The sequence below is a fragment of the Carcharodon carcharias genome, chromosome 8, assembly GCF_017639515.1.
Source record: "Carcharodon carcharias isolate sCarCar2 chromosome 8, sCarCar2.pri, whole genome shotgun sequence".
In the NCBI taxonomy this organism is placed as follows: Eukaryota; Metazoa; Chordata; class Chondrichthyes; order Lamniformes; family Lamnidae; genus Carcharodon; species Carcharodon carcharias.
Window position 1 is genome coordinate 161,062,114 of NC_054474.1, and position 12,507 is coordinate 161,074,620.

The following is a 12,507-nucleotide window of genomic DNA, read 5'->3' on the forward strand; positions in this document are numbered from 1 at the left end:
CACAGGTCAACCCTCAAAGTCTACAAAATAAGTTACTCAATCTGATAACAGGCTACACCAATAAGGAGGATTCATCTTGCAATAGGAAATGCCATCACTCGCGGTGTTTGGATTAATGCTGTCCGACTGTACGGTATTGAGCCCCGCAAAAGATCAATATTCTCCTAGTAAATATCCAATCACACATTTTTCCATTCACTAAATTGGAGCAATGTTGTAAACTACCACCCCCACTTTGAACCATACAATACAAAGTCACACCATATCTAGTCTGAGTGTCAGTAATTAACAGAGAGGAGCTAATAGTGGGGGTAGCGGGGTACCTCAAATCGGAAAGTTCATTAATAGTAAAAACACAAACGTAGAAGCGTAAAGATAAATATCCGCCTGTGTTCTGGAAGATGGCAGTTATTCAGGCTCTGGTGCATGGTTAAGTTGTTCTGGTGGTTTGACTCCCCCCTGCCACAACCTGGCTCAGGTTCTTTTGTTGCCAGTGCTCTGTGCACAATGTATAACAGGCATGCTACTCCTCGGAAACAAGCATATAAATGTAACCTAGCATCATAGCAGTTCGCATCTAGTATGCTTGATTCAAGTCACGCAACTCGCAGCCAACCAATAATACTCACCATTAGTATCCAGAAAAATACAAGAGATGGGAATATCCCCCACCACCCATTAATTGGAAATAACACAGGCTACAATATGATTCAAGGACAGAGCCTGTCTATGTATTAAGATGGCACTGAGAACATGATCCAGCTTTGGACAATATCTCAACTCCTTCAGTGCCTTGTAATGAATCCCAGTCCATTCTCAATGCTAGAGGCTTCACCATACACCACCTTTCATTGTGTAGAAGAGGGATCCAGTCGTTTCAAACTTGTGGAAAAGCACCAACTAATTCTTAGTTGGGACTTATTTCTGTTATTTGGTACTTTCCAGACCCCAACCCTTGGGCGAGTTAGATGGAACAAAATGTACCTGTTCCCTTTTTAAATTTCTGTAACAGTTCTTCCCAACAAAGTCACATCTCAGTGCTGATTTGAGTGCACTGATGCTGACTTTGATGCGCTGATGAATAAAACTGGTCTCAAATGGAATGATTAGGAAAAAGAAAACACAGGATAACTTGAAAGAAAATACAATAAAAAGATTTGAGAAACGAGGGCAGTTTAGTTTGGCCCTTTCATATCTTTTGAAACCTTCAGAATCCACATTCAATCATCTACAATTCAAAATAAAAATGCTCCCTTTCTAATGTGAAAGATCTGAGCTGCATGCAGCGCTTAATGTATTCTCTGAACAGAAATAAAATAAAATATATTGGTGTGTTTACATTGGTGCAGAAAGATTCTTGCAGCTCTCCAAGGGCTATGAGAAAAAAAAGTTGCCAGAGTGCGTAGGAGAGAGATATGGCTAAGTGCACAGCAGCTGATTAAATCAAGAAGTTTTTTTTTTAAAAAAATATTTATTTGGAGAAAATCCGCTGTTTATCTGTGCTTGTTAGCATGTGAAAGGGTTTGGCAAATCCCTCTGGCCTTGGACAGGATTCTAACCGACTCAGGGTTAATGAAGTGACGGACAGAGTCTCTCTGAGACTCATAGAACAAAAAAGCAGCACAACAAAACGAGAGGATTCTGCAAGGATTGACTTAAACCCAGGGGATGATGAGAGGTTTCATCTAATCTCATTGCTTAATAATGAAATCAAATAAGGGCACAACAAAGTTTTTAAAAATAAATTTATAACCTATCAAACCCCATCTCAAAGAATAAAAACAAAACTCTCCAGTAGATGAGGTTTATAACTAACCTATAATTAAAATCTGAAGATTTTTTTTTTTGTTTTGAGTTACAAAACTATACTAACAGCTTTCAAAAATATATAATGTATACAACTTAGAAATGACTGAACACCAGCCCAGCCAGACAGTCCAGATGAGTTTGAAAATCTTCCAAGAAAAACTAAAATCACTATTAAAAGGTCATAAAAGGACAGAACTTTGAAAAACTAAGGTTCAAAACTGGTCAACAACTGAAACAGCTGAAAATATTTCCAATTTATTTCTTATTAAACTGTCTTAGTTGCTGATAATATTTGCTTCAATTAAAGACATTTTGGTTTTAATAAAACTATCAAGTTATGGCATTGCATTAAACATGAAAGTCTTTTGATATCAAAATTCCATGAAATTCCTATTTTAAAATTAATGTTTATTCCTTTAATTTTAAATAAATTTCAATCCCATCCTTTCATATAGTCTTTCTGCTCATTTTGAATTCAGACCACAATTAGTTAACATAATTGATAGTATTCTAGGTTACGGTAGGTCTTTAGGCTGGTTTATAAGTATTGTCAAAGGTGTCGTCAGACTTCCTGAGGTGTATTCAGATGTAGGTGAAACATATTGTACGGCTGGGCTTGCAAGTAGGGAACTAATACAGTCCAAACCTTGGGTGTAAGTCATCATCTGATGTTCAATGCAAGCCCTCGTACTACAAGGCAGTGACCTACAACATGAGTGTTCTGGAACGTGCAGGAAATCAAAACTATGCAAAGCATACATCAGATTTGATACACCCAAGACCTTGTGATCTGATTATTCAGCTTGTTAGCTTCCTGGATTAGTCACCTATTCATTAGCAAGTGGACATGGTGAATTTTGTTATTCTTTACTACAGCTGCAGTACTCAGAAAATTGCACCTGTGATTATGTTCCACTTTTCTGAACATCAATCTTCCTTGTCTGATTTAGAACTGTTTGTGGGGATGTAGAACATTGCTCCTCTTAGTTTTGGTGTCTGGGTTTGTACCCCTAGCAGTTAGATCTTTTTTTCTCAGGTGCAGGAAGCAGAATACTTCAAAATGATGGAATACTAATGTTATGTCTTCAGGATCTGGGTTTATATCCGATTTGGGAGGGGACTGGAAATGTCCTTGCTCCAAGAGCTATAAAGCATCATACGTGAATTTAATTGAAATCCATTTAATTCAAGTCCATTTTCTTCACCTCCATGCAAATAAGTTAAAGCAACTTTTAAAAATCTCCTAAAACAAATAATTCCAACAGACACTGCCAGGCAGTTTTCTCTGCCCTTTGGTTCTGGACTGAGATTCAGGACAGTGATGATTCTGGAATTTGCTTGACCCAATTCAGTGCTGTTCACTTCATTTTGACGTCACTTGACCTGGGTTAATAGCACCACGTTTGATGATGTGTCCCTGGATGTTTGTTGCTCGCTTCAGATGTTTTCTGACTGTGGTCTGCGACTTCTTAAGGGTTTTCGCTGTTTCTTTACCTTAAAAAAATTTGCTCTAAATCCATGTGAATATTCAGACCGTAGCATTGAAGCCACCTGGCTCCTAGTAAACAGATGTCCACCCAAGCCAGACCTGAGAAAGGAAGACAAAAATTGAAAGGAGCAATTGTTTAGTACAAGTGTCATGAGTGAGCTTAGACACTAAAATACTAAAGACATAAGGCTATTTCTGTGCAGCATTATATAAACAAATCTGGATTATATGGAGATTCTCTCCATGCCCAGAGCTCTCTACAGTAGCATCAATTCAAACTATCCCAATATTATACAATGTTGATATGCATAAATTCTACATCTGGTGCAAAAATACAGCAGCAAATATTTATGCTATAAAATTGTTGTAATGCAGACATGTATATCAACATACCATAAATGTACCCAGAGCTCCAGTCCTGTTCCTGCATTAAATATTTATCAATAACCACCTTAAAAGATTAGAAAAAGAAAATTCTGCAATTCTATATTTAGCTCATAAAAGGAGACGTGAATATTGGTGGAACAAATTTCTGGGCAGAATTTTCAAATTAAAAAAGTTTAGTGTGGAACACAAGAACTCACTTGCATCCATTATTTATCTATCTTAAATACATTTGGGAGATCTTTTTTTCAAAAAAAAAACGAGAAAGCAGTACAAGCTTTGGAAACAAGGGGCATAATAGAGACTGAATGAGAGAGAACGCAATGTAATAGGCACTCCAGTCTGGAACTTTTAAAGAAAAAAGTTTATTTTCTATTTGGTGATGATTCCTTGAAATGCAGATGCACCATGGGTTATATGCATTGTAGGGGATATGAATTGTCTCCTGTGAATCATTTGTCTTGTACAGTACCTACTGTTTTTTTAATTTTATTATAGGAAAGTAGTTGTGTGTGAAATGTTACATACTATGTATTTCAAAGGGACTGTTTGTGATCCAAGCAACACCCAATCTAGTTTAATATGTTATAAAGAGTATAACTGGAAATCACCGTTTCAGAACAGATTTGTTGCTCTTGTATATTTCTAGCTGCCATATTTTTATACTTTTTAAACTGATAAGATTCACAATATCAACTTGCGTTTTCTATGCCCAAAGAGAAATGCCCACTAAAGCAAATCAGCTGCAATTGTGCAGGAACACTTTGTTACACAGCAAGGATTCCACATTCCCTTAAACATTCTGGCTACTGAGCTGACAAATAAAAGGCGAGTACTTGATCAATAGTTACCCTGATCAGCCAGAGGGAAAGAATGATGTCGGAAGGGCTTAGCTCTCTGACCCATCTCAGCGAATCATCAGAGGAAAAATCCTTTTTTTACACATTCAAAGAGATGGGATTCCTTTAGTGCTGACCCCTCCATACTGTGTTCCAGAGAACAACATTAGGGGACATCCAACATTGGGTATTACTGAAATATTGAAACATTTGTCAGATATGGAAAAGGACCCTACAGGGACAAACATCCAGTTTAAGCAGCTGGAGAACACAACCCATAACTAAAACATCCTCTATCCACAGTGATTGTCTCCTATAGGATGCTGTGTTGTATCTTGAAACGGAAGTAAAATTGTTAACCAGCTTTATTACATCTTAAAAATTTACACAATACTCTAAAAAATGTACAGCTCTTAATCAGGACTTTCTCACATTCCTACTCTTGTCGAGTCCGTGCACTAATTGACACCTGTACACCTCAGTCACACTCCAGAAATTTTCTTTTCCCCTGAATGTAACACCACTGTCAACAGACCCTTATTATCACTGCACAGGATGTATACTCCTACAGACAAGTTCACTCTGCATGCAATGAGATAAAGTGTTGCACAAAACACAGCATTTCAGCAGCAGCCTGTGTAGGAACCATGGACTCTCTGCCCCAGTCAATTCTAACAGCTAAGGGAATCCCTGGTACGGTGTACCACTGCCCATTTGATTGGGCTTAGGTGGTCACGCATACTACCACCTTCTGTTTCTTTTTAACTAGTATGCAAATAATTTACACAGAAAACCTGACAAAGTCACTTTCATACAGCATCTCATGCAGGGGTGATAGAAATATACAAGACAACAGCACTTGAATGCATCTTGTGTACTTTTTCATTTTAAACAAAACATGAAAATATACCTAATATGTATCTTGATGTGGTTTAAGTGAGAGTTCTCTTACAGGCCTGTGTTGTTCATCTTGTATATTGAGAAACAGTCCAGATGACAGGCGGGTTAATGATTGGTTGTTTAATCACCTTATTAGAAAGGTTCAGGTCAGTAATTGCAGGCTGCAACAGTGAAGAGCACAAACAGGCCTCATCAAATTCATGCACACATACCTATAATTAGGCTATGGACTTCTGTGATAACCTGGCCATAAGCACTGCACTACAGCCAAGCAGGGGAGAGGAGAAAATCTTTAAGTGGGTAACAAATTATACACCTTATTCAAGTTCTATATTAGAGAGATTTTTAATACAATCACTGGCAGTCTACGATAGGCAATTCTGAATTTGTCTCACTTCCACGATTTTGAGGGTCTTGTGGATTGCCATCAGGTTTCCAGTAAAACCTGAAAAGGTTTTAGCCAATGGGAATTATGAGTCTCCAGGTAGAGTAGCAGAAATAAAATTAAATAGGGAATGTGGTAGTGGGTGTAGCCACTCTCCACTTCAATGCTACTCGTTGCTAGGCAAGCCATAGAGGGACTGACTGAGGACCCATTTGTTCAATTAGACAGTCATAGATGAACAAGTTGACCAGTATTTTTTGTTGCATCAGATACACAGGAGGACAGTTGGCTATTAATTGTCATTAATTGGTGGAAGGAAGACGACTCTCCCCAACACTCCATCAGTCTCATTACTCAACTGGTTGCATGATAATAAAAGGATATTAGGAGATGAAACTCTGTAAAGAGTCCCCATTAACTGTAAAAACATTCCAGACAGCTTGTAATGATAACATACTCCCTAATCTAAAGCAAAACAAAACGCAGCCTCTAGAGGAAAAAACTCTCAGTGCATGAAGACAATGATTAACATACTATGTAACTCATGTTTTCCCCCTTCCCCAATACAGCTTCATGTAGTTAAACTATTCACCAAGGGCAATCAACTCCAACGATTTCTGGACCTCCCAGGGGATGCCTTTGAATAGTGTCTTAAGGGCAACCTTGGGCAATTCTGCCCTCTTCACTGATGATTCATTTAAGAATTGTGGCATAGATACTCCAGAGGAAACCGCTAGTCTTCAACATTAACCTGCCCACTGCCTTAATATTAATTAGAAGCTTTAAGGATTTTATTTTCTGCCATTAAGGCTGCTGCAATTTGTGAAGCTGAGTCAGGGAAGGGAGCAAAAGTTTTCAGGATCTACAAGAAGGTATTACATGAGGACAATCTACTAAAAAAGGAAAGGCCCAACAGCTTCTCCTGTTCTGAGATTTTTTTTATGCCCTCTAACAGCATAAATCTAGGTTTGAACAACAAGCTCAGGAGCAGCATTAACCTAACTTTCAGTTTGCACTTAATTGTTTGTTTTTCAATCAAAATTGCATTTACAGCTGACCTTCTGTGAGTGAAATGCATAGGAACAAAATCAACTCAGCAAGAATTTTTGCAGAGTTATAAAATCGTAATGATTATAAAACCCTAACACAACTCTCTCTAGACCTGCTGTACCTCTTCATTCAGTTGGCTCCCGCTCTATCAAAACTCTTATGCTGGCCAAACTTTACAACGGTAGATGACAGTTCATGGTAATGGCATAGGGTCCGATGCATTAGTAGTTGGTAAAATAAAGGTCAACTCAGATACTGTTTCATTTTGACAGGGTAAATGGCACAAGAACATTTTTCACTGCAGTTGGTCAATGGAAGGGTTAAAACGTACACAACTCTCATGAAAATTGAGTTCCAGTTTCATTTCGAAAATACACTACAAAATGGAGGTCTTAGCATGTAATATGAATTAATATGGACTTAGACTGTCCACATTTATCATGATGTGACAGGGAGAGGCAAGAGGAATGGAGTAAGTAAATAGAACACAACCTGAATTATAATCTGATAACTCTTATAAAAATGTTACAGGGAGCAGTACGGGGAACCAAGCAGAAATAATAAAATCACATATTACTTTGTGCCACTATCGAGATGCTGGAAATCCCCCTGTGTGGACTTTAGACCTCTGACATAGGTCAGTAAATGCAGGCAATCTACTGAGGTACACTGAACATTTTTTAAAAAACAGGATAACAATAATTATTGTACATACTTTCCTTCCCCGCAACCTGATCCCAAACCCTAATTTTTACATTGTGGTTCAAGATCCCAATCTGAAAGTGGGAACCATACTGAAAAACAATTCCCCACTGACTCTCTGAAAATAGCCTCTAATTTATCAGCTAATCAAGGTCTAGAGGTATTTGGACAACCAGGTCAACACTTTAGCACTTCACAATTTTACATCAATGTGTGTCCAGACACTCCCATTTCAAGATATGATGTATTTTCCTCACACTTTTTGATTGGTCATCTCTTGCTGAGCAGGCACATAGGTGATGTACTTAAATCCTAACAATGCTATACTGCAACTAGGCACTAGGAAGTGCTCAAGTCCACCAAGAGGGCTTGTTCCCAGATTCCACTCCTCCTCTCCTCATCTCAAAATGCATCAGCTATCTTCCCAAAAGCACAGGAAATACAGGCACGATGATCAGTAATTTGACAAGTGAATGGCCTGTGTTTTTCCATTCTGCAGAGGACCACACCATTTTACACCTCACACCTACTCACAGTAGATGGACAAACACAACTGGAAAGCAAATAACGCTACCTCATATCTTTATAATTCAAACACGATCTAAGCAAAGTGCTATCCAAACACATTAATACCAAGCTGACAATGCCCAGAGCAGATTCATACCATATAATAGCACATTCGAATTGTTCTTTCACTCACAAGAAAGGTCTACACAGTTCACTCATGGGAGGGGATTCATTGACATTTCATAGAAGCAAAATGTTTCAGTGTATGGTTGATGAGCTCTCTCCCCAGTGGATTCTTTGTCTGCAAAATCCTTTTTCCAAAGCCATACTTGAGAGAGCAACGACAAGACACCAAGCACAACGGAATATTCCGCATTAATCTGGTTAGAAATTTTGCTCAGAACAGAAATAGTTACCAGTCCTCAAAGGGTTAAAGCCAACAGCAAACTGTGTAATCCTGTGATACACTGCTGTCCCTCGTCACGGAGCATCCTACTGCACTAACGACAGTCAGTGCATTATTACTGAGGATCAAAGCCCCCAACCCTGTCTCACATGCTCTTTATCAGCTAATCACTCTATTCATCTCTGAATAATCACTCTGCTAAATCCTCTCCCTATCTCCCAGCACATGGGTATTTGATTCCTGATGGCCATCTGCCGGTAAGGGTCAAGCAGCAGAGTCGAGCCTCTTGTCCCCAGTGGTTTCTCTAGGGAAGTCTGGTCCCCGTCAGCGCTTTCTCCTCAGCATTACAGACACATTAGTGGATGGCTGCAAATGAGTTAAAAGACAATTAGTGAATCAAGGTGATGTCACCTTCTAAGATTGGTGAATCTGCATTTAGATAATTTGTTGCCATCATTGCAATCAACCCAATAGTATTAGTTTGTTTGTTAATTGCTTATTTACTTTCATGGTAAGTTATTTAAGTAAACACAGTATCAGTGATGTAACATGTACCTACAAGCAATTTAATGGTTCAAGTGGATAGAAAGATACTGTCAGACTACTTCTTACAGTGGACTTTAATAGTTTGGTTACATGTTTGTATGAAATTCTTCTATTTGCTGTTTACAGATCCTTTAACCGACATGTTACAAATGCAGCACAGCAGAATTTCATTCACAGTGTTACCACATTGTTGCAAAACTGGAAGTCCTCATCTTCCTCAGTCTCACTTTCCTCCCACAGTCTAAAAGCTTTTAAAACCAAACCTTATCATGTTGCTTCACCATTTATTGATTAATCTCATTTCTTCTCCTATTCCTCTTGCTCTGATGGTGTCCTGCCCATGGGTCTTGGACCTTTGCCCAAGTCTCTGGATTAAAATAAAATTCTCTCAATTTTGCCAATTCTTACCTTTAAGAAGTACTTAATGGATGCCAAATCCTTGTGATCAGAATACAAAAGAAACATCAATGCCCATAATCAGAATTATCTAAAGGTTGCTTCCTTAACTGAGAATGAGAATCAGGAGTTACCCTGAATGCACCAGGAATCGCAACAGCCAAACAACTTTCTAGGGTATTGTATCTTTTTTTTAAACCACCATCACCAAGTGTCAGTAACATAATCATTCTATAAATATATGTACAAGTGACAGTGAAAGACTGAGTATGAATACTGCACACTTCGTTTAAAAAAAAAAGTTGCCATATCAAATTTCTAAGGGCACAATGCTAAAATCTGCTAAATTGCTGAAAATTCTAATTCCTTCCTATGGTTAACAACAGGACTTGTTTGTAACTTAGGAAAATATTGTCTTATTTGTGAACAACACATACAGTGCCTTAATATGAGAAAAATGAAAAGCCAATTGGGATTGCAGAACTTTCTCAGAATCTATGGATCCCTCATTCTTGTAAAACAAAAAGTAGCAGACCATTACCAAAGCAAAATACAACTGCTGCCTCACTCTTCCACGCTTTAATGTTCAAATGGGATTATGGGATAACTGGATAGTATGAGCTGCCGTGTCTGCCATGGCTGTCATCAATACTGCTTTTATGATGGACAGATGAGAGGCATGTTTCCCCAGTGGCGCTGGGCACTCTTTCGTCAAAAGGTCGAGGCAAAAAAACTGCTACAACTTATCCAATGCAGTCAAAACAAAATCCATCTCCGATTCAGATTTGAACTCTGGAGGTGCAGTTATGGTGAGTTCGGTGTGAATTGCAATTTTAAAACAAAAAAGAACACTTTGCCCAAAATACATGAGATATAAAGGAATGATGCATTATACAATGTAAGGTAGAATCCTAATAATTGTGAATTATTTAGTAGCTGCTTGTAGTTGAAGTTGGTTTAATTTTTTGCTGAATGGAAAGGAACTCTTTTTATTGTGTGCAACACAAATGCTGAGGGCCTGTATTAAGCTGGCCACAGACAGAATGCTTTCTTTGTACAAATTTCCTAGCAAAAGAGATTTTATACAGCAGATACTAGAAGTTTTCTTTGTATTTACAGAAAGCAAAGTAAGTTGTCTTGATATGCTGTCAATAAATCTAGGCCCCTAAACTGCTGCCAACAGTCAAAGCACAAACAGACACAAAACTCAAAGAATGGCAGCTACATGAGAGAAAGATTCCCCACTGTTTCTGTTGTAAGGATTATAGAATAACCCCTCAGGGATCCCTGCAACAGAGGGTGCACCATTCACAAACAGACAGCAGCATGAGGCGCTAAATACAATCTGATCAGCTGAATGGGAGCCAGTTAGTCGCTTAGACTGCGAGCAACTACCCTAAGCCACATTTGGTTTGTTCTCGCCATCTATTTTTGATTGCTGATTTCTCTGTCTTGCAGGTCATTCACCATGAGCTCTTCTCTGACTTATGCAATCTGCATAATCATTTAAACACTGCTCTATATCAGCCAGCAGGAGGTGCAATTCAACTGAGGCAATTTGTACTGTAGCAGGCAAATCAAGAATTATGAAATGCCCCAAGTGGAGGTTAAGAGACTTAAGGGCTATACAATGCTGAAATTATAAACTGTTTGTTACCTCAATGCTGGGTGGCAGTCACTTCACTGCTCATGTTACCAGATAGTTGAACATTAAACGTAACAAAGACCATTAGGTAGATATTAAACTGAAAATGTTATAACATGGGAGTGCAGCTCAAGACCAGTTGCTTGATTCTAAAGAATCCACTCCTTAGTGTCTGATATTTATAACGTTATGTGGTATTGTGGCAAAGTGAAGGACAGAAACTTATCGATAAGCAAATAAGCTTAAGAAAAAAGATGTCGAGCAGCTGGTTCACAAATGCATTGGGAAAGTCACATATCCTCTCATACAAGCTATAGAACAGAAAGATGTGATTCAGCCCATCAAGTTCGCACTGTTGAGTTTCTCATTTAATCAGAGTCTCCTGCTTGGTTCACATTCCTTTTAATATTCTTATTTAGCAAAAAGATAATTATCTTTTGAAGTACTAATGGACATTGCTTCAGCAACAATTTGTGACTGAGAATTCTGCATTCTTACCATCCTTTGTGAAAACAAATTTTCTCTTATCTCGCCTTAATTTAAGGTTTCAACAAAGAATTAATAACTCCCTTTTACTGTGTCAGTGAACAATGGAAACTATCACTATTTATTTGATCAGAACCTTCTAGTCTTGACAGCTTTCTCAACGCCAATTAAAAGCCCCTAAGTTCTTAAGCCTCTCTTTATAACTTCCTCCTATCCTTGGTAATATCTGAATAGATACACTCTGCCTCTTCTCAATTATTTTTTATATTACATAGTAGGGTATCTAGAACAGGTCTTTTTATATTCTATGCCTCTGGTTTTTTAAAAAAGGATTCTCCAAGCCTATTCCATGGTCTCAAATACTTTACTGCTATCTTTGATAACCTGCGCAGCCAAGTCCCTCTACTCCATTATGTCATTTAAATCCTTATCATTTAAGATTACCGTATTCCCATATTCTTACTCCCAAAATCTATTATTTCACATTTATCTACATTGAATTGTACCTGCTACCTTACTGCCCATCTTGCTAAGATATGGTCTTCTGCTGTAGCTCTCATCATGATCTGCCATATCCCCAGAATGTACATAATCATACTGTTCCCTCAATTCCCAAGTCTAGTTAATTTATGTTTATAGCAAACAATATTCTGTCCAACACAGACCCACGTGGAACATTATTCATGTCTCCCATCCAAGAAACTTCCCTTTGTCTTTATTCTTCATCTTCCACCCTCCAAAATCCATCTCTGCATAGAATATAACATGACACAGAAAGAGGCCATTCAGCTCGTGTTTGTGCCAACTCTTTGATATGGCCACACTCCGCATAATTCCATCATTACTGCAAGTCTCTTATGCGATTCTTTTGCCAAATGCCTTTTGGAAATCGATGCAAAGCACTTCTACTGCATTTCTTTTATCTATCCTCTGTTATTTCTTCACTGTTTTTACAAGGTGACA

At 38.2% G+C, this 12,507-nt stretch overlaps 1 protein-coding gene across 2 annotated transcripts in view; it reads right to left on the bottom strand.

The window, feature by feature from the left end:
* Positions 1 to 1,799: 1,799 nt before the first annotated feature.
* Positions 1,800 to 12,507, bottom strand: part of ddx31 (DEAD (Asp-Glu-Ala-Asp) box polypeptide 31) — an 82,790-nt gene continuing 72,082 nt past the window's right edge. The window contains exons 20-21 of one of the 2 annotated variants that reach the window (XR_005943835.1): positions 5,432 to 5,582; positions 3,267 to 3,397 (exon numbers count right to left, since the gene is read on the bottom strand). Coding sequence is in view for 1 of the 2 variants with exons in the window: in XM_041193984.1 (XP_041049918.1) it covers positions 3,247 to 3,397 (151 nt within the window). In the remaining variant the exon portion in view is untranslated. Of the gene's footprint in view, positions 3,398 to 5,431; positions 5,583 to 12,507 lie in introns of both variants that reach the window. The other variant, XM_041193984.1, reaches the window with a different exon arrangement.